The sequence below is a fragment of the Condylura cristata genome, unplaced genomic scaffold, assembly GCF_000260355.1.
Source record: "Condylura cristata isolate star-nosed mole 26May11 unplaced genomic scaffold, ConCri1.0 scaffold00017, whole genome shotgun sequence".
Classification (NCBI taxonomy): Eukaryota; Metazoa; Chordata; class Mammalia; order Eulipotyphla; family Talpidae; genus Condylura; species Condylura cristata.
This window is the reverse complement of record NW_004567118.1, coordinates 689,421-714,877: the sequence shown is the minus strand read 5'-3', so window position 1 is coordinate 714,877 and position 25,457 is coordinate 689,421. Positions and strand designations below refer to the sequence as shown.

At 49.2% G+C, this 25,457-nt stretch overlaps 1 protein-coding gene and 1 long non-coding RNA gene across 3 annotated transcripts; one reads left to right on the top strand and one right to left on the bottom strand.

Moving 5' to 3' along the window:
* The first annotated feature begins 1,179 nt into the window (after positions 1-1,179).
* On the top strand, positions 1,180-14,602 carry LOC101630671 (ADP-ribosylation factor 2). 2 transcript variants are annotated; one of them, XM_004684064.2, is made up of 5 exons: positions 1,180-1,264; positions 3,231-3,395; positions 8,249-8,359; positions 11,101-11,225; positions 12,985-14,602. In XM_004684064.2, the coding sequence occupies exons 2-5, from the start codon at positions 3,248-3,250 to the stop codon at positions 13,144-13,146; spliced, it is 546 nt and encodes a 181-aa protein (XP_004684121.1). In that variant the 5' UTR covers positions 1,180-1,264; positions 3,231-3,247; the 3' UTR covers positions 13,147-14,602. The 2 variants fall into 2 exon arrangements, with proteins under 2 accessions (XP_004684121.1, XP_012582136.1); XM_012726682.1 differs by lacking the exon at positions 1,180-1,264 and adding an exon at positions 1,711-1,739.
* On the bottom strand, positions 8,301-24,938 carry LOC105853788. Its single transcript, XR_001145557.1, has 3 exons — positions 24,914-24,938; positions 22,744-22,748; positions 8,301-8,359 (listed from the first exon to the last, which is right to left on the bottom strand). It is a non-coding gene; the product is annotated as an uncharacterized LOC105853788 (long non-coding RNA).
* Positions 24,939-25,457: the final 519 nt, after the last annotated feature.

The following is a 25,457-nucleotide window of genomic DNA, read 5'->3' as shown; positions in this document are numbered from 1 at the left end:
CTCATTTTCCTCTATCTGTTGGAGGATGATCTTTTTTTCTTTTTTTTTTAAGATTTATTTATTTATGCATACAAGGCCAGAGGTACAGGGGAGTGAAAGGATTCACCAGAGACAGTGTGGGGAGCAGAACAGGTGGATCCACTGAAATACACTGCTGAGGGGAGCAGTATGTGGTCAGGAGAGGTTTGCTGTGCCATGTGGGTCAGCTCCCTGGCGGGGATGGAGCTCTTTCTGTAGTGGCTGCCGATAGCTTCATAATGCTGTTTTAACCTGTTGTGCCACCAGGGAGGGCCACGGGTGGTCTTTTTCTCACATATTTAAAAAATTATATACAGTTCTATGGTTATTGAACAATAATTTTTAAAGTCAAGTAGACAACCTCCCATATAACTTACATTACTCTCAATTACTGTGACCAAAGAAGTATTTGGTTAAAAAGATTAAGATACCAGGCTACTTAATTTTTTCTTTGTAAAATAGAAATGATTTTTTTTTAAAAGAAATGATAGTTTTTAACTCACAAGGCGATACAGTCTTGTAGGTAAAGTCCTTGACATAAATTCTTGGCACATATTATACGTTCAGTTGGCATTAGTTTTTCTGATTATCTCAGTTATGCACCACTTACAGACTTTTTTCTTTTTCTTAGCTATGCAAGCTGGCGTCTAGGAGTTATTCAGAGTATTTCTCAGAAGTGAAGACCACGGTTTTTAGACTGTTTGAACAAAGGTATCGGTGGCAGACGGAATTCTACCCCAAGCTAGTTTCTACTTTTAGCTCAACCGGGACAATTTTCCTTAAATAGCACCGTGAACTTGACCCCGCCCATAACCCCCCACCGGGTTAGTCCGATTTCTCCCGGGTCAGTTCAATCCTTGGAATTTTTTCTAGTTGGTTGGCGGAGCAATGGGAAATCCTCTTACTTTTCTGATTGGTCGCCCGAGGCTGGGGGGCGGGGCGTATGGGCGTGTCTCGTCGGGACGCAGGGAACTGTCATTGGAGAATAAACCCGGCATTTCTAGAGCTTCGTGCCGTCGCCTAGGTCGCGAGGGGCGGACCCACTTCCTGCCACGCTCTTACTGTCCTTCACATTGGTCCGACTTGTCGTCACTCACGGAACTTTGAGCTCATTGGTACAAAAGCTCCAAGAGGTGGAAGGTGATTGGTTGGTTTCTGGTCCCGCCTCGCGGCAGTCGCCATTTTACAGAGGGGACCTGAAATCCAAAGACACCAGTGTGGGTTTCTCGGCTTCGAGTGGCGATTGGTGAGTAGTCTATGGAGAAAGGGCTGCGGCACTCGAGGCCTGTCTGGATTTCCTGACCGATGGCGGGCGGGAAGCTAGAGAGCGGCGAGTGACCAGCGGAAAGGGTTGAGCGAAGAATGTCCCTTCTTTGCCCTCTGTGGGGTAGGGGCTGCGGAGATCCGGGAGTCTCGGCGCGTCCGCCGCGGGTCCCCCGGCCCCCCCTTGGGCTCGCAGGCTGGGAGGGAGCGGCCGGACGACCGAGCTGAAAGGGTATTCGGAGGCCTTCCCGGGGGGTGGGGGTGCTTGGCTTTCGCTGGCGCCCTGGAGATCTTGTCGCTCTCTCCCCGGGAAGGACAGTTGGTGTTGGCGCTGCCCAGGAGCGGCCGGGCTGGGCGGCGTCTTTCCTTAGGGGGTCTGCAGCGGGGTCTGGGGGCCCTGGAAGAGGAGGAGGAAGAGGAGAAAAGAAGCAGGGCCGAGTCCCCAGGAGGCGCATCGGGTACGGGTGGCTGGGGGAGGAATCGGGCTGAGCATTTGCCTCAAAGGGCATCTAAGTGGGAAGTACCTGCAGGCCCCCCCCCCCCCCCCCCAGCAAGTTCCTACGGGCTTTCTCATCTCCGCTCTTTGTCTTTTTTCCCCCGGAAACAAAGACAAGGAATTTCTAGTTTTGTCGCGCAACAAGATTTTGAGTGCTGCAGTGCACGGGATTTGTATAGACTTTGTGCCCGGGCCTCCTATGAACGATTAAGCGGCAGCGGCTCACCTCCTTTATGCACGGGTCAGCGCGACGCTCTTTCTTTGGTCTGAGAATGCAGGGGTGTGCTTGGGCGTCATCCCTGCTGTTGACCTCCTGTGGGAACCTGAGTGTCAGAGCTGGGGTCCCAGGAATGTGGCAGTCTCCCCTCTAAGGTCACGAGGGTCCAGGTGAATGGGAGCTTGGTGGTCCTGGTGGCATTTTCCTCCTGCTCCGCCCAGGATTAGTTTTCCTGTGGTTAGTAGTTTAAAAGGCAGATTGTCATCTCTGGAACAAGGATACCAATCTTTTTCTTTCTGAAGAATCTTTGTAGTCTTCTTGGAGCTTGATTAGCAGCACGGAGTACCACTTCTAAGTCTTGTATTCAAATGTCAAGCTCATGCCTCAAAAAGGCTAGTCTTTTAAAAGACTATGAATTTCTGCAAAGCTAGTCTGTCTGTATATTCCATTATAGAAGCTAGCTAGCATACACTCTACAAAATGTGTGAAAAATTGTGAACATTTATGTTGCCAGAAGTCAAAAGAGTCATTCACTTTTTGCCAATAGTGACTGGGAGGGAAGCATAAGGAGAGCTTATTGGCTGGTGGACATTTCATTTCATGGTATCTTTATTTTATTATGTTTGTTTATATGTATGTAAACTCTATTCAGTAACTTCTTTTTTTAACTGGTTGGGAGTAAGGTGATGTTCAATATTGGTGTGTACAATATTTTCTCAGCTCATTGCCTACTTAATTTCTCTGTTGGCAGGGCTGTTTCCTAATGCTGTATTTCCTTAGAATTCTTTTTGGTTCTTTCTGGATGTTATTATCTGCTAGCCAAAGGCAGCTACTAAATTTCTAAGCAATATTGATACTTACCCTGTGTTAAGGACTTTGTTTCACATTGTGTAAAATAAGCTCGTTTCATCAGTTCTTAATTGAAGGGAATTTAGCTGTTTGGTGCAGCGTCTCTTCCGTACTTCACGTGACTAAATTCTGCCCCCACAATGGTAGCAGAGTGTGCTTCTACCTGACCCAACTGGATGCTGCAGTGGAAAAGAGAATTTTCTGTCAGAGCACTAAGGGGTTAGTTGAATTTCCCGTTGAAAACCATTCCTTCTTGGTTCAAATGTTCTTAAAGTTGTTTTGAATTTTACTAGGAACCATATCTAATAGAGACTTATATTTTATCTATGTTTATTTCTGCAGAGAACAATGACTTGACCGAGTGTTTTTTTTTTTTTCTCCATTCAGATAACAACTCATTTACCATGGGGAACGTCTTTGAAAAACTGTTTAAAAGTCTATTTGGTAAAAAAGAGATGCGGATTCTTATGGTGGGTTTGGATGCAGCTGGAAAAACCACTATCTTGTATAAATTGAAGCTGGGAGAGATTGTGACCACCATCCCTACAATAGGTATGTTAAGACCTGTAGTGAGGCCAGTTCCCAGTTTAGTACATCATATTTTTACATACATCTTACATTATTGAATATTTTTCATGTCTACCCCAACAACATAAATCTTTGATTCCAAAATCAGGTAACATCATTTCGTAATTATTTTTTGGCATCTTTTAGCACATTGCGGGTTTATAGGGGAGTCGTATGAACACATTTTGGTTAAGCAAACTTAACCCTATCTGCTTGGCAAAAAAGAGGCTAGTTATGATAGAAACGATGAGGATGACTGTGTCACTGTGTCCCGGCATGAGTCCTCTCCAAGGGAAATCATCTCCTCACACCATGCATGCTCCTAGTGTTTAAGGATGTGTGTTTAAGCGTGATTACTTTTTCCCCCTTCACTCTGACTCGAGCCAGAGTGGTGTCCAGTTGAAAAATCTGATTTGTTCAGTGCTGGGGGGTAGTCTGGCAGGGTAGCTTGCCTGTGAACCAGCATGGGCTGTTTGAGGGTTTTGCAAAGGCAGTTTTGACAGAGCTTAATCTTTGCCTGTGGATGGCCTCCTGATCCAAACTCCTGAGTGAGAAGCATTCTCCAGACGGCGCGAGAATGTCAGTAGAGTTCCGAATGTTGGCTTAGGCACAGGGACCAAATGACCAATTCACAATGTGGGCAGTGAGCTTCTGAGATTGCAACATTTGAAGGAACAGGAAACCAGATGGAGAAAATACTCATACCCACAATTTAAATAGTTATTAGTCCAAAGTGAAAATAGTATAATTGCTTAGTTTCCTCTAATTGGAAAAATAATTTACACCTCTGTGATTTCAGACATACAGAAAAACATGCAATTTATAAAAACAAACAAAGCACATTTTATTAAGATTTTGGTGAATGTCTATGCTGTTTTCCAGCTTATGCCTTAGAGTTTGTTTGGATCTCACTTATATCATTTCCTCTCTGTGGAATGCTTTCCTGCCTTCTTCCTTAGCCCCTCCCCATTTATCTAGCTAATGCCAGCTCATTTTTTTTTCCCCTCTGTTTAAACATTTCTCAGGGACACTTTTCCTGACCACTTGGATTGGTTTCCCCTTGTTATTAGTCTCCATAGCAACCTGAACTTCTTAGTAACTCAGGGCACATTTGTCATTGCTTGCTCACAGTGTAAATAATACCAGGAATCTTGTCTGTCTCGTTTACCGCTATGCCCAAAGCCTAGCAAAATGCCTGACTCACATGAGATGCCCAGTACATATTTGGTGAATGACTGACTGAATGTGGACCTTGTGGCAGAGTGCTAAAGTAATGGGCCTACTGGATGGTACACCTTTGGGCAGTCTGGTTTCATAGTGATGTTGAACTTCGCCAGACTTGGCCAAGGGGACCGCAGCAAATGTAGTTTGAATATGTGCTTGTTTCTCGGGGCCCTGCTGGCACATGGCCACCACCTTTTGACAAGCTCAGTGCTCCTCTAGGATAAAAAAGACCATCAGGAGAGAGAGGGGCCCAGTGCAGCCCCAAGGGACTCACTAGCTGAATGGAGCGATCAGAGGAAGCCTAGGCACCTCAGGAAATTATGGGGGGGGGGATCATTGTTCTAAGCCACTAAGTTTTGCGCTTAAATTAAAAAACAACAACAACAAATTGACATCCAGTTTTAATAACTGGGTAGTAGTCTGTTTGTGGTTTTATTTTAAAGCAATTTTCCATTGATGGATGATTAGATTATTTGCAATAGTTCTTATAGATGGTGCTAAAGTAAACATATTTAACATATTTATAAATATTAGGTACTTACCTCCTTGCAGTAATCCCTGGAGGGGTTGCTGTGTTAATATTTGCATTTAAAATGTGGGTACATCTTACCATACTGTTCCCCAAAAAGGCTATGTCACCAACTATAAAAAGTGTTCATTTGCCAATCTGACTTCAGATTTATTTTAACTAATTTAATATATGCAAGTGTTGGTTTCCCACTGTTTTTGCTCTCTGACTTGTTTTTAATACTGGTCTACTTTTTTATGTTGGGATGTTCTATCTGTCTCATTGATTTCAAGGACAGACTGATTAGGAATGCTTCTTGCCATGTGGCAGTTAGATTTTCCAGTTTGTCTTTGAACCTTATTTTTTCAGTGCTTTTCCATTAGGAAGTTTAAAGTTATTAGGTAGTCACATTTACTTTCTCCCTCCCATTTTTACTTTAGTAAATATTTTTAGATTTTCCCCATTTTAATTAAGATCATGAACATTCACCAATATTTTCTCCTGCTAATTTTACAGGTTATTTTTACTTAATTTTTAAAAAGTATTTTTACTCATTTGAAGGTTATTTTACTATTATGACTAAGCTAGGGACTTGATTAGATTCTTCAAATTAGTAGACCAGAGCTGGCCAATAGAACTTGCTGTGATGAGGGCAGTGTTCTGTCTGTGCTGTCCAGTGTAGCAGCCATTAGCCACAGTGACTAGAACTCTTGAAATGGGGCTGGTACAATTGAGGAGTTGAATTTGTAACTGTCTGTAGCTTTAATGAAACGACCACATAGAGTTTGGACTCGTTCAGGGGCAGACTGATGTCCAGTGCCATTTACTGACAGTGTTGTCTGTGCTGATTTTGTCATACACTAAATATTCCCAAGTACATGCCTCTCTGTCTGGACAACTCCCTCCTTTAAAAATATTATTTTAGGCCCTCCCTGGTGGCACAGCAGGACTCAACACTGCTGCCTCAGTGAGAGTTCAGTCCCCTGTCCCAGAGCTGACCCACATGGCACAGCAGACCTCTCCTGATCTGCCCGCTGCTCCCCTCAGCAGTGTACTTCATCGATCTGCCTGTTCTGCTCCCCACTCTGTCTCTGGTGAATCCTCTCACCACCCCTGCACCCCTGGCCTGTAACCCAGTTCTATATGAATAAATAAATCTTTAAAAAATATTTTGTGACTTGGTGATGGGAAACACATGGGGATTACAAGTGAGATGAAAAAAAAAATGTACAAAATGATGTAAAAATAAACTATTATATTATAAAAAAATATTTTAAATATTTCCATCAATCATAAGTTTGTAGAGAAATGATAGGACACATTATATAGTTTTGATCCCATTTAAACACAATTATGTCAGGTATTATCAGGCTTTGATTAAGTCTTTAAAATAACTTACTATTTTTAGATATTTCTAGTTATGCTTATTTTTCCTCACTAAATTTAAGATTATTTTGCTACATTTTCTGTCCTCCCCATCACTTTCAGATTGGGAGTATCCCTAGGTGCTACATTTATACATTATTTCCATGTGGGAATTGAGATTGTTACTGTGCCGGAGAGGGCCTCTTGCTAAAATAAGACATGACTAGAATTGAAATTTGGAAAGGGAGTAGGTTAAGATTGTGGCCTTGATTATAGTGTTGTTTGGAATTGGATGTGAGAAACCAAGGAGAAGTTTTTTTGTTTTTTTTTTTAGTGTTGTTTGGAATTGGATGTGAGAAACCAAGGAGAAGTTTTTTTGTTTTTTTTTTTAATATATTATTTAAAATATTTCCATCAAGCATAAGTGTGTAGAGAAATGATATGACACATTATATTGTTTTGATTGCTTTGATTTGAAAATGGTGAATGATGGGTATTATAACCGAGGTAGCAAAAGGGCACAAAATGAAGAATGATGTAGAAATAAATAAAACAACAACAAAGAATAAATGAACTTCCTTTGTCCAAAAAAAAAAAAGGTGAATGGTTGAAGAGATGAAGGATGGATGCAGTGAGGTTAGTTAGGCTGTTTCATTCATTGAACCTAAAAATAATGGTCAATTATTTTTGGTCAGTAGTCAGTGGGTGACTGTTTGTATATAGTAGGGTGAATTGAGATGTGGTAATGAGATTTTAGGGGGTTAGTGATTTGGAAATGTCAGGGTTGTGAAGTGAAGTCTGTGAGGCCGGTGGAAGAATTGGTTGACCGGATGAAAATCTTAAGTTCAGTTTTTGATGCGTTGCTTTGGAATATCAAGCCAAAGATGGTGGACAGAGGTTGGATTATGAGCCTGCAGTGTGGAAGTGTAAACTGATGGTTAGCACAAAGACAATTATGACGCCCCAGAAACAGATGAGCTATGGGCGGGGGTGGAAAGAGGAGTCTGGATAGGGCAGGACAGCGTCCATCACTTAAGGATCATGAGAGGTGTTTGAGCTTCTCAAGGAGCTTGGGGAAGATACAGCCATGGACTAAAAGGAGAAAAAGAAAAATGAGCAGCGGTGTCAGGAATAACATCGAATTCCCAAAGAACTGAAGGTCACTGGCTGGATTTCTTGGCGAGACCAGCTAAGTACCATGGGGAGGCAGAGCTAAGTTCCTTCTGGGTGAGGTGACAGTAGGCCCAGAATGAAGCCAAAGGTCTTGAGAAGTTTGACTTGAAAAGGGAAAATAGAGGGTATAAGCTGTGAAGCTGTGGCACAAGGAAGGGGGAGGGGTGGGAGCGACAGGGAAAGGTCCCAGAGCGTGTGGAGTTGGCATGAGAAGCTCGCTCCCTTCTGCTCCAAGAGGGAGGAGGAAAGTTGAGGTGAGGAGGTAGGTGGATTTCTGCATTGGTGGGATGTGCAAGTCAGTGCTTCTGTTTGTTGTGGGGAACACAGCTGAGGATCTGCTGAGAGAACGAGGAGGGGCCAAGATGGAAGCTGGAGAGCGCAGAGGAGGTTTGAGACACCTGTTGTGATGAATGGGGGAGCAGGCCTACAAAGTGTTTAGTGAGGGACAGCTTCAGCTTGCAAGCTGTGTTGCAGATTGAAGTACGATCCAAGTGTTAGTTGAAATTGCTGTGAATTGTTCAACCAATGATAGTCTTCATTAAAAATTTTCTCCATCTTTTCAATTTAGGTTTCAATGTGGAGACGGTAGAATATAAAAATATCAGCTTCACAGTCTGGGATGTTGGTGGCCAGGACAAAATCAGACCTCTGTGGCGACATTATTTCCAGAACACCCAAGGTAAAGACTACTTGATCTGTAGACTTGGGAATATACATATATGTGTACGTATAAAACGCTTCTAGAGATGGATGCTGGAAGCAAAAATCTCATTTTTTTTTGGCTAAGAGTTACATGCACCTTAGGTGAGTTTTAGTTTTCGAAGAATTCGAATTCACTTGAATATTTTACACCTGTTGCGAACATCGAATCATCCCTCTGTAGAAGAAGAGATGAGTCTTTTAGATGGTCCAAGTGTTCATTAATCTTGCATTTGGCCCTTGCCATATCGGTCAAACTATTATCATTCTTCATCTAAAATAAAACTAGAAAAGGTGGGTTTGAACCTCAGCTGTGCTGTGGAACCTTGGGAAAGGTAAGTAAGTATTCTGTCTCCATTTCTCCATCTATATAGTGGAGGTGAATCTGCCTTTAGCGGCTAACAGTAAATGATTCCTAGTTTCCTAGTTGGCAGACAGGAACCTGTGTTTGTCTGGCAAGCTGAAGACCCAGGAGCGCCAATTACCCTTCCGTTCTAAAGTCTGGAGAAGACCAGTCTCCCTCCCGCCTCCAAGGCGGTCAGGCGGAAGCACCAGTCCCCTCACCATTCCTTTTCGTTGTGTTCAGGCCAGTGGATTGGGGAGGCCCAGCTGTGTTTGGGGAAGGCAGTCTCATTTTTTCAGGCTGCCCAGTCACATGCTCCATCTCATCCAGACAGAGCTTTGCAGACACACCTGGGATCATGTGGAATCACATGTCTGGGCCCCTGTGGCCCAGCCCAGCGGACACAGTGTTAGCCTCGCAGAGTGCGAATTGTTCGGTGATTTACTCCCTCTTTTCCTGGCAGCTTTCCTTAGGCCTTCCCTATTCAGAGTTGTCGCATTCAGTCACCAAGTTGAAATGTCTTTCTGTTTTCAATCTTATGTTCATTATCAGCCTAATTTTACTGAATTGCAATAGCTTGCTGTGGGGGACCTGTTGTGACCTAGGGCATGGCATGGTAGGTAATTCAGCGTCTTCATGGAGTGAGCCTGGGGTCTGCTGGAAGAATGGGTTTGGGTCCCAGCGGTGTAGCCATGAGTAATCTTGAATGTTGTCCCTGTTTTTCTGCCAACTCCCCAAAGGTCAGGCTGTCTTTTTATATTTAAATTTTCTTCATCAGTATGTTGCGTATGAGAGACTTGATAGTTTTTAGTTCTCTATTAAGATACTTAACAGTGTGTAGGTTTCACTTGTCCAGATGGAAACCTGAACTGTTTATGTGACTTGTTGTTGATTATATCGTTTCAAAGGTATAAAACGGTTCATTACTTCACATGTGGAAAGATTTTTCTTTGACTCTAGGTTCATGTTTTAACTTGTTGAAGGCCAATATACTTACATAGTTAAAAACTCAAAAAGAAATGAGCATATAGTCAAAGTCACTCTCCTGTCTGACTCCTAACCACCCATTTTCTCTCCTGTAGAAAATTATACATTATAATTTATACATTAATAAGCAGCTGTAGATATTTCTCCTCCCTTTAAAAAACAATTCTAGTATACTTCTTATGTCTACATTTACCGTTTTTCTCAGCTCAACAGTGCAGTCTGTCTGATGCTGCTTATTTTGTTCCCAGATAAAGATCAACATGCAAACAATAGAAATATGGACTCTAATATTTATAAACCTGTATTTACATTAGGAATTGCAAAGGGATGATATGCCAGATAACAAAGGATGTCTTCAAATTTCGGGATAACTTTGTTTACTTAGTTGTGATTGGAGTCCAGAACTGCTGGAGGCATATGGCTCTCCAGGGTAGGGTGGGGTGGAGTACTTGGCATTCTTCCCTCTGCCCCAAGCAAACACTCAGGAGCCTCAGTGCTGCCTGCCTGCAGATGGATGGTTGGGGGGCTGGGAGGCAGCGTGGAGGGAAAGGGAAGAGAGTGGCTTGCCCTGGTTCCCCACCTTGGCTTCCGCTGTGCGATCTCAGTATCAGAAGGAACGCAGGTCACCTGCTTCCTCCAGCCACTGTGGCAGCGGTGGGTCGCCTCAGGCTTCAGCGCCTCTGTGCAGGTGCCGTGGCCCAGCCTGTCTTCGCCAGTCTCGCTTCTGATGCTGCGGGGCTGGGGGATGCCGAAAGGCCTCCCAAGCCTCACAGGTGGTGGTCACAAGACCCCCTCACTTCAGACACCAGCAGGTTGGGGAGTCCCAGACTACTCTCACTTCTGATTGACTGCTACAAATTTGGCTGTTACCCCTCTTCCTTGGGTTGTATAGTTTGTCAGAATAATTCACAGGTGCCAGGAAAGTGCTACGTTTAAATCACAGTTTCATTATAGCAAAAGAATACAAGCGCTGCAGCCAAAGGGAGCAAGGCACAGAATGAGATCTGGGCTGCCATTGTGCCCTCTCCCCGGGGCCAGGAAGTGTTACCCTTCCAGCTCGTGGGTGTGTGACGCACGCAGGGCATTGGCAAGCCAGGAAGCTGGTCTGAACAGCGCTCAGTTTTTATTGGCACTTCGGTACATAGGTATGCGGCAGAAACGAGTGACAGAGCCAGCGCAGCCTTTCCATGTTGTCACAAGTACCTAGTGAAGGGCTGTGGTGCTTCTGGAAAACAGGCTAGTGGAGTATACAGCAGCTTCTAACTTGAGACTATATATCCTTGCATATTGATTGCTTTCAGTGAAACCGCACCGAGCAAAGCTGTGAGAACATAAAAAACGGCCTTTCCGTCTAGGTTCACGTTACTGATATGCTTGTGATTTCTTTTCAGGTCTGATTTTTGTGGTTGACAGTAACGACAGAGAGCGGGTCAATGAAGCCCGAGAAGAACTAACCAGAATGTTAGCAGAAGATGAGCTCAGAGATGCAGTTTTATTGGTGTTTGTGAATAAGCAGGTATGCCGTTGGCTTTCTAAGTATTGGGACTGAAGTTTATAGCCGGATGTCTCACTTCAACAGATATTTAAATTAGGTGTCTGCTTCCCTCTCTGCAGTCCCTACAGTAACCCCTCCACCTGCTTTATAATCTTGATTCACTCGCTCAACTACTGTCGCTGGAGTGTGTCTTGATATTCCATTCACCTGTTGTTTTAGCCATTGCTGATGGAACCGTGAAGAAGACAGGCTAACAGCCCTGTGTTCCAGGCCTTTCAGGCTAGCGGAGAAGCAGTCAGTACGCTGTGTGTCTGGAAGAAGTGTTGGGGGAAGTAGGCGGAGGGGGGGGCCTGGTGGATGTGGGGTAGGGCCAGAGCGCCTCTCAGACTAGATGGCATCTGAGCAGGGGTCTGATGGCCACAAGAAGGGAGCCCCATACTTCTGACGACTGCCAGGCAGCCAGTGCAGCTGGCATGGAGCACGGTGGGCGCCAAGGGGTGAGAAGCGTGCAGGTCACACAGGACCTGTCACAGAGGAGGAAGAGGGGCTTCTGCTCAGTACAGAGAGAAACAGCAGAAGCAGAGTAGTGGAGGCCCCTGCGTTGAGCCACCTACCTGGGTACTCAGAGCTGAGCTGAGCGTGAAAATGAGAGCTGTCCACATTGACGGACTTCCCCCCACTTTCCTCCACAAGCGAGCGTATTTCCTCTTGTCACGGACATCATCCTCAGGCAGGGCTGCATCCTGTTGTGTCCCTTCAGATCTGTTGAGAACATTCTCTTGCCATCCAGGTTGGGTAATCGTGATTTTACGTGCTGGTGGGTCCTTGTTCATACAGCCACCCCCTATGATGGGCTGGATGCCAGTCCAGAAGTTCACCACTGAACACGGTGGACGTTCAAAGAGGAAAATAGCCAACTTGCTCCTTTTATGATATAAACAGTCCGTGCTCGTGGTCTCAGTGTGCCAGTGGAATCTTTCACCCCTGCCTCTCAGGGTCCAACATTGTGGAATTTCTGTTATCTCTTCCCAGAGATAAGAGCTTTCAACGCCTGTCAGAGGCAGCCTCTGATGCTGCTCATCTTCCAGCCCTGGAGAAGAGTCTGCCTTGGCTTAGCCTTGGGCTCAGCACATCTCTGGTGCCCTTCCAGTCAGCACGTCTAGCCCTACCTTGTTCTTAAACGCTCCTCTGTTCCAATTACGTTTGAGCTTACTCTGTGGGGCATTGGTCTGTGCACTTGGGGCACCCTAGAGATTCCGGCCCTTGTAGCGGAATCTCTAGCGAGGGGAGGTGGGTAATGGGCAGCTCAGCGAGTAAATGGCATCGTCTAGTAACAGGCAGAGAGCGCTGCACGCAGGAGCCGACTGAACGGGACAATTAGGCATCCCTGGGGCTCAGGTCACGAAGGCCCTGCCCACCACCTCAAGGCCCTGGCTCTTCCCAAGAGACTGAGCTGTTAGGGAACTCGGGCTCACTGACTGCTGGGTGGGACTAGACTGGGGAGCAAGAACAGACCCATTAGGAAGTCACTTCAGTAACACACATAGAAATGTGGGCCGCACCCAGAGGTGGAGGCAGTGAGAAGTGGTCAGATTCTGAGTCTGATGGTGGAGCCGGGATTGTGAATGTTGAGAGAAAGGTTAAGTTCAGGGTCTGGGAGCTGAGCAACTCACTGGGGCTGAGGTAAGACTGGGTTGGAGCAGGCTTTGGGGTAGGGCATATGTCATTGTCTAAACACAGCATCGTAACTTTTGAATACTTTTGAATCCTCTCTTTCAAGGATCTTCCCAATGCGATGAACGCAGCAGAGATAACAGACAAACTTGGCTTACATTCCCTGCGCCAGAGAAACTGGTACATTCAGGCTACTTGTGCCACCAGCGGAGACGGGCTCTACGAAGGCTTGGACTGGCTCTCCAACCAGCTCAAAAACCAGAAGTGATCGGAAGCTCCCCGTGCCCTGTGCATCGTGGCAAATCAGCTGGCCCCTTCTGTGTGCATGTGAGCGTGTGAGGAGCCAAGTGTGGGTGTGCGGCTGGGCGTGGGAGCAGCTTTCTCACACCGTGCCTTATACATGCTGTAAGAAAACCGGTCTTACCTATAAGCAAAACCAGTGTTACATTTTAAACGCTACCTTCCATTTTAGTCGCTTTGATGGTCAGTTTTGCAGTGGAGAGGGGAGTCCCGAGGGCTCACTGGGGCACAGTAGCCAGAGTGGTCTTCGAGGGGGGAAAGGAGACTGTTGGCACCTGGACTGAGTTCATTTGTGCAGCCCTGGACCTGACCTCTGCGTCCCTGGGGTCCTGTTCGACGTGGGTGTCCTTCAGTGACAAGGAAGGAGCTGCCCTTTGTTCCATCACAGCTAGAGCTAGCAACTCACTTTGTAAAGCAAGTGATCCTCGAGAAAGAGAAGGTGCTTGCCCGCCACTGACCTGAAGTTCAGATTTGAACTTTTCCCTTAAGTTATATTCTAGCCCAGACTTCCTGGTTTAACGTACTTTATTTAAAGGAATCAGTGATCTTTTTTTCATGAGCGTATCGACTCTGTAACACTAGAGGACTGTCCAGTCCCTCCTTTTCAGTAGTTCCTTCCCTTGTCTCTGACTTGCCAAATGGAGACCATTGGGGGTAGTGACCAGTGTGAGGCTCTTACCTGGGGCCTCTCGGGCAGGTGAAGGTCAGGTGAGGAGGTGACGGTCATGTCTGTGTCCTCACACACCATCTCAGGTTTCAGGCTCCTGAGACTGCTGCTCCCACTTGTCTGCTGAGTGTTCTCTCCTTGAAGCAGGAGGTTTGCTCCTGCGATGAAGTCATCACTGTGTACAGTTACCTTAGTCCCACTCCCGGTTTTAGGTAGTCCTTGCTCCCAGAACCACGTGCCTGTGAGTTCTGAGAGTGCGTGAGAATCAAGAAGTCAAATTTGGGGACGGGATTCCCAGCAACCCCTTGTATTGCCCCTGAGTTGGTGCTAAATTTTGCTATGAAAAAATGTCTAGTATGGGCCATTCACCGTGGCGCTGATTCCCTCTTCTGGATGGCAATAATGTCTTGTGTGGAAGATAGAAATATGTGGAAAACGTAATAAACATGGCTGAAAGCGAGCTCAGCTCTCCCGCAGTCAGAGCTCCTTTGCCAAGACCCGGCCTGAGGCTGTACTCGGCCCTGAGCGCTTCCACCACGCTATTTACTGTGTAAAATTTCTCAAAATCTTACAAGGGGGGAAGACAAGGTGAATTTAATGTAAACCTTTGTAAGTGGTACAATGAAGGTGATCGGACTAGGAGGAAATTTCCTACTGTGATTAATGTGAGGTGTAAATGTTTCCCTTTAAAATGCTGAAAGAATGTTCATTGCAATACTGGCAGCCAAGTCCAGACTTGGTTTTTAAACAAGGAGTAATTTTGGAAACTATTCCAGTGTACGTCTCAGTTGGCACGGGCCGTGTCTCACTCATTTACGCTCAGCACGGGCGCCCGATGCGGTGCTGGGCCTCCTGACGTGCTGATGGGACAGCAGAGACTCGCCTGGAGGGAGGGGAGACGGCCATGGGCTTCCGAGTGTCTTGAACTACTTGAAGGTCTTTCTCTCCTCAGCAGACTTCCTGTTAAACCTCTGGGGTGCTTGTGCAACAGACAGTCATGCGGCCGCCTCCCCCTGGCTTGTCCCCCAGGCCCGAGCAGCCCTCCGGGTGCTGTCCCTCACGCGTCCAGCTAGGCAGTCACGGTGTGGCCCTGGGGTACACATCTGGGCCGTGACTGCGCACAGACTTGTCGCTGTCCACGTTGCAGCTTCGCCCCTTGCATCGCTGGCTCGGGCCAGTACTTAGCCTCCATGTCTCAGCCTCTGTTTGCTTGACCAAGTTAAGCGGGGAGAATAGCTGCCTCATCTCTGTAGACCTCTGGTGTTTCCCTGGAGCTGTCTTCATGCCAATCAGCATCACATATGACGTGGGCTGGGCGGGGGGCGGGGAGATACTGGTCCTGCTCTTCACCTCCAGCAGGCCGCTCGCCCTGTCCTTCGCGAACCACGCCGGGTGCGGTGAGGCCAGCCTAAAAAGCACAGGGCTCGCTGCCACCTTTGCATCTTTCCTCCTGCCTGCCATCCCCTGCGGGTTCAGTGTCCTCAGGGTGTATGGCCACTGCTAGCTGCTTTTCATCCCCCTACAGAGAAGGCCTGGACTCATGAGCATCCACTCTGTGTTCCTCTTTTCCCTCTTCCCGGCCAACTCACTCCTTTCTGCTTGTATCGATTTGCCTGCTCCTGGGGGGTGAGGGGTGGGAGATGTTGGGTGCTTTAGGAAGTGCAGACACTTGGCCTGACAGCTCAGTCTGAGCCAGATGAAGCAGAGCCCCAGGGAAGAGGCGGCCTGTGGCCGGGCATCTCCGCTCATTACCGGAGAGGGAAAGGAGCTCCTAGGAGGCGCTCTGCGAGGCCTGCAGGGCCGCAGGGGAGGCACCCGTGGCCGCTCACCCCCTTGGCGGGGCGAGGGCTCAATCTGGAATTGAAGCCGAGGCCAGCGTTGGAGTTGGGTCCACGAACGGCGGGGTTTGGTTAAACTGCTCCTCCTTGGCCTCTTGATTTTCTTGCTTGGAAATGCAAGTTTTCAGGCTCATTTGGAGTACAACTTTGTGATTGCCAGGAATATGGGGTGTTGTGAGTCATTTCTTATATTGAGCACCATGTCATCTGATCTAGTTGAGATGATGCCTTACCAGGCCTCGACAGGAGGAGGGCCTTTGCCCATCTTAGGGGGCTTTCATGAAGTATGGCACCCCGGGGTGACCTGCGTTAAAGTAACCTGGGTGTCTGAGAGCATTGTCAAATGGCACGCAGGTCTGACCATATGGCCTGGAAGTGCTTCTTTCTTGTGAAGCTGGCATTCTGCTCACCTTCCCTGGTAGCACCTTTACTGAGGTCTATTTCATATACCGCACCGTTCCCCTCTTTATGTGTCAAGGGTCGTTGGTCTGCTCACAGATGAGTGCAGCCATCACCACAGTCAACTCAAGAGCGTGCCCATCACTCCAAGGAGAAACCCTGTACTGTTCACCAGTCACACCCTCATACCCCAGCCCAGGCAGCCACTAACCTCCGACCTCTTTCCCAAATCTATGTAGATTTAGTGGGGACACTGCTTTTTTACAACTTTGGTCATAAAAGCACCACATTGAGAACTTCTATTTTAATTTCTATTCATCTCAGCTTTTGCTCTAAGGTGTGGCAGGGGGTGCGATGGCCGCTTGCAGGCACCCATCGACAAGGGAGTTGGCACCCTTAGCTGTAGATTTGACCAAGCAATGGCTGACTATAGCTTATCACCACTAGGTGGTGCTGCTGCTCCACCCCAGCCTGTAAGCAGGCCCTGCGCCTCTAGAGCAGAGGATGTGAGTGCCAGTGATAGTAAAGGCAGCAGCAGTATTAGCAGTCATCACGGCCATTAGTGGAGCATTGGAGAGACTGTGCTGGGTGCTTTACACATCATCACTCACCATCACCCCTGGCAAAGATGCATTTTATCTGCAAAAGGGGAAACCAAGTTTCAGGAGAGTGGCATGCCAGAGGTTACGTGGCAATAATTCAAACGCGGATCCGGGGCACCCAGGTGCCACAGCGTTCCACACACACCACTGCCTTGGGCCTGTGCTCGAGACTAGATTTTGGGAACCAGGAGTTGGCAGAAGGGAGTCCAGTGGAAAACCCAGGGAGGCCCAGACCTTGGGACACAGGGCCACACAGCAGTGCCAGCCGATGCGAAGGGGCTGAGCAGAGATGAAGACCCAGGGCGCAGGGAGGACACCACAGCCAAGGGAGACCTGGACGTCTTGTCCAGTGCCTAGAAAGTTCTTTGGGAAATGGAGTCAATCACAGTGTTCAGGGTGACACCTGTTACACATTTACTAAGACCATGAGCTTGCTGACTGGGTGAATTGTATGGAGTGTAAATTAAATCTCAGTAAAGCTGTATGAAATGTACAATCAGGAAACCAGGCGCAGTGAGGATGTTGCCATGTTGGCAGGTCTGAGCAGCGCTGGAGGCACTTGGAGAAGAGACGGGGAGAAGCCTCCCAGAGAAGATGCTAATCGCTATCCCGCCTGAGCTTGAAAGCTGTCAGTGCCAGGGAGCTCACTACCTCACCAACAGTCCTTTCCAGCTTGGGGTAACTCTCTGGTCTTAGACAGTTGCCATCTTTTGGATGTCCTTATCCTGCTGTGCAAAGTGACCCCTCTGCTTTCCCATATTAACATCTCTGAGCCCTGATGGCATTGCATTCCCCTCCCCTGGACAGACCCCACTCCCAGAGTTTTTCTTACAAGAGCTTTGGCCTCTCCCATTCCCCTCGTAGCTTTCAGCCTCATTTGTCTTGCTCTCTGCATCTTTCTTGAAATGTAGGGTCAGGGTGAGCCCCCTAGTCCACAGATACAGGCCCACTGCTGTGGTTAGCAGATAGGTCCTAGGCTCTCTGGGCTCAAATCCTCACTCCACACAGCTGTGTGACCATGGTTAAAAGTACTAATCTCTCTGAGCCTCAGTGTCTGCCACTGAGTTGTTGCGAGGATTCTGCTGACCCTCACCCGCTCCTGTCTAACCCACTGGTTGGCTTGGAGGCCATCGGGGCAAGGGTGCGCATTCCAAACAGCACGCTGCCTGGGCTGTGTACACAGCCTTCTGCAGGGTGTGCCAGCTTCACCTGCCAGCCTTCCCTCCAGGGAGCTCCGGCCCCCCGTAGAAGGGGTGAGACTCTGGGGGGCTGAGGGGGACAAAACCTCTGTGATGTGCCTGACTCAGACACCCAAGAACTATTTGACTTACAAGCCCACTCCTTCCTTTTCCTCAACATTCAAACATAGCCAGTTAAAAAGAATATTTAGAAGGGCTTCACCTCATTGCAACACTTGTCACATCTGCTCTATAGCTCCCTTTTCAGGCTTCTTGTACTGAAACATTTGGAAATAACCTGGGGACATCATGCCCCTTCACTCCTAAGAACTTCAGCAGGCACCCCAAATCACAAAGACGTTGTAAACACACACACAGATTATTTTCACACCTAAGGAAACCTCTAGTAATTTCCTAATGCCATCTCATTTCCAGTCCATATTCAAGTTTCAGTCCAATTGTCTTCTACAGTAGTTTTCCCCAAAACCAACAGCCTACCAAGTTTTACCGATGATATAGCATAAATTGATAGCTCTAGAATTATCTCCCCACTGCGTTTTATTCCTCATGGCATTTTTTTTTTTTTCCAAGAAAGTCTTCTGTGAATCTCACTCTTTGTCGACTGCACAGATCCCTCCCCAGACTACTTCCCAGGCAGGGCCAACAGATCTCGTCTTGCTTTACCGCATCATTCCTGTTACTCCAGGCCTGCCTCACTACCATCCATCCTCTTGTGGAAGAGGTTCCCAAATGGGGACAACCTGGGGTGGGTCTCCCCAGTCCAGCCCATGTGGCTGAATCCAAACTGATCCTTACTGATGTAAGTTCCACATACTAAATTTCTACTAAACCTTACATGCAAAACAGACCTCTCACGCTGCCGGTACAATAGCATCCTTTTGGATAGAAACTCCACAAACTGTATAGAAGCCATATGCGAGCTTGTGTGAACAAAGCCAGGAACCGGCAGGCAGCAAACACTCACCGTGCAAGGGGCCCTTCCCTCTCTGTCCTCCGTTCTGGGGGTGGCCTCAGGCTGAGCTGTGTCTGGGTCGCTGCAGAGGAGTGACACTGAGCCTCTGGCCACTTCTAAGCCGCAGCTGGGCTGCTTTTAGATACCGAGTAGATGACACTAGTCTCCATTTCATCTGAGCTCTGGCCCATCATCCCACCGCATGGCTTCATTTTGAATCTCAGATTTCTGTTGTTTGTGTTAGTTTTCCCGCCAAGATTTGCTTCCAGAAATCTTGACACCATGACTCACGAGTCATCATCTGAATTCAAAGAAATATCCAACAAGACTGGGCCAGGCCTTCAGAAGCCTCTGCAGCCTGTTTCGTTAGTGCGCCGGGGAGGAGGGAGCAGCTCCGAGGCCTGGCACGGCACCAGTGGTGGTTTGGCGTGGCTGCTGACGGCCACCTCGTTTGGCTACGCACCCTTGCACTCTAGCCTTGTGGACCTTGACTGGGTGTCCTGAGACTCTGTTAGGTGTCGTGTGGAAACGACTCTACCCTGTGCAGAGCAGAGCAGTGCCTGCGGGGAGCCGTCTGCCCACAGTGATGTCGATCTCTGCCCCCACCCCGCCCCCTCCCCTCAGCCTGGCTGAGACCCGCCAGCCCACTCACACCTGCGTCTTAGCCCACGGCTCAGAACCGCTGACCAGGCCCCACCGACTCTCAGACTGGCAGCCCAGCTCCGGCCTGTCCCCACATGCTGCCGCTTACTGACTTCTCACGTCTTCCAGGATGGCTTCTGCACCCGCACTGGGAAGCTGCGGATACACCTCGCTGGAATCAAGAGTTGAGCTTGAGGCAGCAGGGCTCCCTAACCCTACACCCTCCTGGGTCCCAGTGACGCATGTTGGTTCATCCTCAGCCTCGCAGGTTCAAGATCATTCTCTTTCGTAAAGGAAACAGGAAAATCAGGAGAGAGAGGCTTCTTTAAGTTTTCTTCAGTCTTTTGTTCACATCACAGCATCTGCCTCAAATGTTGGGCCTATCTCTTCCTTGATTTCTTTGCCCTGAAAATAGCTTTTAACAGCTGCCCGTGTTAGTCATATTTTATTACAAACGCTCCCATCCTGGGATTCAGCAATAACAATAATGGCACCGGTGTTATTGGCTACGTGGTGCCAGCGAGCCCAGGCAGGTTCTCTATCGATTCCGGCAGAGAGGAGCGTCCCGAAGCCCTCAGCGGCCGTTTCAGGCTTGCATGCCCTTTTCTGTGCCAGTTGTAGGGCAAACCTGCAGGCTGGCCAGGCAGGGAGGCCAGGGGCGCAGGTGGGGGGTGAGCTGGCCCAGCCCCCCACAAATCTTTCCTTTCTCTTTGGGCCCCCTCTCACAGCATGCCTCACCCTCCCGAGAAGTTCCTCCACCGCCTTCTTGCCCCTGGTGGCCCCTCCCTGATATCCGGGCCTCCAGGCTCAGGTGCGCCCACTCACGCAGGCCCACGCCATGCCCCCCGGGGTCCACCGCCAGCACAGGTGCCTCATGCTCACACTCCCCAGAGCCTCCTGCATCCAAGCCCCACTTGTCTGCCACAGAGGCCAATGGCGTAGAAGTCTGACCAGTTCCAGTACCCTGCAGCTACTAACACCCTCCTAGGCACTGTGCTGACTGTCTTCCACCTCCTCACTTCTGAAACTACCCATTCCTATCACTTATCCTGATATTTTCCCATGCAAATCCTCTTAAAGCCTGAGCTGGGCCACGCACTCCAGGTGTAGCCACTTGGGTGTCTTCTCAAGCTTTCCCTTGATAGGTGGGTCCAGCCACTCAGCAGAGGCGTCCTGCTTTCCAGACCTGCAGAGCAGGCTTCCTGGGGTTTGGCTGCATGAAACAACCTTGACTCAGAGTGACTGATGTGAGAGAAGGGAGAAATTAAAAAATTAGCCAAAGCAGCATGCAAAAGGTGGGCTGGTGGGCTGAGCAGCCTGGGAGTTCAGTGTGCAGGAAGCCAAAGACTGGAGACTGGGGAGCCTGACTGGGTCAGGAAACGGGAGAGGAAAGCACTCCAGATGGAGCTTGTCACAGTGTGATTGGTGTCTTGTGTGTCTACTTGACCCTGCTGAGGGCGTCCTGATGATAACACAGTACTTCCAGGGTGTCCACGATGGTGTTTCCAAAAGAGCTGGCATTTGAAGGAGCAGACTGGGTAAAGAAGACCCCCTCACCAGCCATACAGTTCAATGCCCCTTGCCCCGAGCACACAAGAGTGGAGGGAGCCTGAGTTCTGCTTTTTCTTCTTGGGCTGGGCATCCATCCCTACTGCCTCCCTCCCTTACGGGCCTTGGGCTTCAAATCTTACAGCAGCCCCCAAACCTCCCTCGCCCGCCCTGAGCCCATGCTCCTTCCTCAAGCCTTTGGCCTTGAACTGAAAGATGCCTCCAGTTTCCTGGTTCTCCAGCTTGCAGACAGGCCATCTATCGTCCATCTCAGCCTCCATAACCATATGAGCCAATTCCCATAATAAATCTCTCCTGCCTCACTGTAATTCCGGTTGGTGCTGCTGCCCTGGAGAAACCTGGTAATGTGTCACTGTTGCTGTTTTCAAAAACAAGGGCCAGCTGTGAGCCCGAGAAGCTGCTTTCTCTTACCTCCTCAAACTCTGAGGACAGGCCAGACCTCACAGGACACTCAACTTGAACAGAATTAGTCCTTTTTTTTATATTAAAGATTTATTTATTTATGCATGCAGAACAGGTGCAGGCCAGAAGTGTGGGGTGTGAGAGGATTCACCAGAGACATAGTGGGGAGCAGAACAGGTGGGTGGACTTGAAACACACTGCTGAGGGGAGCAGCGGGCGGGTCAGGAGAGGTCTGCCGCGCTAGCAACCTGGCCAGAGATCGAACTTGTGCTGCAATGACTGTGTATTGCTTTATAGTGCTGCACTTTAACCCGCTGCGCCACCAGCGAGGGCTCAGAGTGAACCTTATTAGCAATTTCCTGAGACCTAAATTTACTCATCCTTCTGGATCTTGCCCCTGTTCAATTTTGTGATGTGTTAAAAAAAAAAAAAAGTGTACTCCCCTCTGCTAAGTCCCTGGTGCTGTCCTATCTTTCAGACTATCCTGTTTTTTGGGCAAAATTCCCTTGAGGGCCTAGCATCAGGAAGGTGCTTAAAAGATATTTGGTGAGTTAGTGAATGAAATGGATATTCTCCTTTGGCTCTGCTGAAGGAAGAAGGGATGAGAAGAGTCCTGAACAGGGCACTATTTCTTTCTCCCCTTAACCAGCCCTGGGAATGCCATACCATGTGTGCATCCTCAGATGTGGGGTGTCCGGGCACCTGCTTTCCCACGGAGACTGTTCAGTATGGGGCCTTCCCTGATGGCATAATGGGTTGAAGCGCAGCACTATGAAGCTGTCCACAGCCACTGCAACAGGAGTTCAATCCCTGGCCAGGGAGCTGACCCACATGGCACGGCAGACCTCTCCTGTCTCCCCGCTGCTCCCCTCAGCAATGGATTTCAGTAGCTCTGCCTGGTCTGTTCCCCACTCTGTCTTTGGTGAATCCTCTCACGCCTACACCGCAGGCCTGTACCCCAGTTCTTGTATGCATAAATAAATCTTTAAAAAAAAGAAAGACTGCTCAATATGTTACTGGTTTACCTGACTGAAGACTCCGGAAGAGACTCCAAAGGAACCAGTATTTCTCTTCTAGGCCCCCAAATCCAAGCGAAGGGTGTAAGTATAGGCCCGCAGAAGGCAGTCACTGATGACTTGCTGACTAATTAGGGAGTACAAATATGTCAAAGTGGCAAATTAGAAAGAAGAGAGCGGGATGATAATCAGCTAGCCCAGCAGGGATCTGTAGCCCCTACCCAGCAAGCCTTGCGTGCGGGTGGGCGTGGTGACCAGCCAGCCGATCTGCCTTCTAATTAGGCCTCCAGCAGGTGTCTGTGGCCATTAGCTCAGGATATCATAGCAGGTATCTTCTATTTGGGGCCCAAACCCCTGGGAAATTTAAGTTGGGCTGAAAAGAAGGTTGTCCCAGGAATAAATAAGTTCACCGTAAATCCCTCCTGAGGGAGTGGTTCCAGGTGGGCCAAGGGATGGTTCATCAGCAGTGTAAACCCGGTTGGGTGGCTTCGTCTGACACAGAAACATGAGCTCAAAGTTCGGGTGGCTGATTACGGAACACGGCTAGGGAAATGAAAGGTTTCACATTTCTGAAAAACTGGTGAATTCCAATAACTCGAGTTTCCAGTTAGGGTAGTCGGCCTCGGCCTCCAGGTTCTGGCTGACAGGCTCTCTGCGGGGAAGGCACTGATGGAAATCAAAAGACGATATATTCTTGGATCTCCCTGGTGGTGCAGTGGGTTAGGACACAGCTCTGCAAGCTGGCCCCAGCCGCCTCAGTGCGTGTTTGATCCCCGGCCCTGGAGGTGACCCACATGGCGCCGCAGACTTCTCCTGACCCGCCTGCGCTTGTCAGTCTTCGTGTTCTGCTCCCCACTCTGTCTCTAGTGAATCCTCTCACCACCCCTGCACCTCTGGCCTGTACCCCAGTTCTGTATGTCTAAATAAATCTTAAGATAAAAGATGATGTTCTCGATTGTCTGCCAGTTACTGAACCCTTTAATAAAACCCCTCTTCCTCCTTGACCATTCCTGTTAAGCAGCTCAGTTTTCTGTTTTGACCCGCTGACAGGCCGGGAGGGTGAGCTCTCGGGGGCCGTTTGCTCTCCATGGCTGGGAAGGGGAAGCTGGGGGTGGCGGAGGGCCCTGGGGTGACCCACACAAACCACAAATCCTGCTCTTTGGCATTCTGAGCTGGCGGCTTTTTGCTTCATCTTCCACCCTCCATGCTCTTTCTCTCACTGATTTGATGGGTGAGATGACCATGGAGCAGGGAACTTTTTGTCAAAGAGCCTAAGCTGGGATCCTGCCTGGCCACACGGAGAGCTAGCTGGGTGTGGCTAGCTTTCTGGGGTCCCCGTTTCTCTGTGACTGGGCGTGATCATATCCGCCCGAATCCCTCAGAAGGTCCTGGAAAGGGGTCCTGCTAGGTGACTGCTCTTAGGTTTAAAAAACTGAGTCCTGCTGGTTTTGGAGGCCGATCTTTGCCAGCTCCCCAGATGGCCAGTACTTGGGCATGAGCCGGGGAGACCACCGCTTGGCACAGGGCTGCCTGCAGATGGCGCTCGCTATGGCCGGGAGAATGGTGTGGGGGATCAGTCAGCACCTGATCATCTGGAATGCGTGGGCGTCCGGGTATGTGCCCCCACTAAAGGTCTCCCTGCCAGCCTTGGGTTCTCCTACGACCAGCCTCCCTACAGACCAGCGACCCTCTCGTTCTCCTTTTCTGCCTTCTCTAGTGGATGGAGCGGTGGGTCTCACCTGCCTTCTCAGCCCAGGATGCCTCAGTGTGGGGTGGTTTGGCCCACCTTGCCAACCTGATTTCCTTTGACCCTATGAGCCTCTGCAGTAGGTGGAGTGTGCACCCCTCAATCCCTTCGGGCACCTTAGCCTTTCGATAACTCCCTCAGTGCCAGAGGACACCACCTCCACTTTTGTGAACGTCCTGGCTTTTGTGTTGTTTCCAGCCAGGTGAAGTAGGTATCTGAGCAGGGGTCTATGCCAGTGCTGCGGAGGCCCCAGGCCCTTGTGGCCCCAGAGATAGGGCTGGGCCCAGCGCAACACGCCCAGGCCAGGTCGGACCACCACTCGGCCCCCGTGTGACCAGGGCCCCGTTTGGGAGACACCCTGGTCTCCTGTGCTGGCGGCAAAGAGGAGAGTGTGATACCTGCCCTCTAGGATGCACGGTGAAGGCCGAACGGGCTCAGTCACATCGCGCCTGGCGCTCAGTGATAGTCGCATAGTGGCGGTTATCGTTCACTGAGGAGCACAGGGGATGGCCGGGGGTTCAGACCAAGTAGGGTCACGAGAGGATGTTTTCTGATGACCCTTGAAAGCCCCTGTGGGAACCTGTTATTCTGCTGAGGCCCGAGGTGGCCCCGTGCTTAGGGATGTGGGATGGACCAGGGGAGAGGACCACCTGGTCAGCTGGCCTGCAGTACAAACAGATGGTGTGGGTTTGTACTGCAAACCCTCCCTGGTGGCGCAAGGGGTTAAATCACAGCACGATGAAGCTGTCCACAGCCTCAAGTTCCATCCCCAGCCAGGGAGGTGACCTACAGGGGCAGCAGACCTCTCCTGCTCCCCACTGCCCCCTCAGCAGAGTATTTCAATACAGCTGCCTGTCCTGCTCCCTACTCTGTCTCTGGTGAATCCTCTGGCCTGTACTTGTATATATAAATAAATAAATCTTAAAAAAAAGAAGAAGAAGAAGAAATAGATGGCATCAGAGGCTTTGGGGGCCAGGTTCCTTTGAACCACAGTGGACAGTGGAGGCCACCACCCTCCCTGCCGGCAGGAGGGGGTGTCTCCAGACACTCCCTCCCTGCCGGCAGGAGGGGGTGTCTCCAGACACCCCCTCCTGCGCGCTCCGCCTGGCCGGGGGTCCTGCCTGGCCCCCGGGACACTCTCTCCTCTGTGCCCAATAAGATGTCCGCCTGTGGGGCTGGTCACACTGCTCAGTCACAAGTGCAGTTTCTGTGGCCGTTGCCTGGGCGCACACCCAGCTCCGGCATC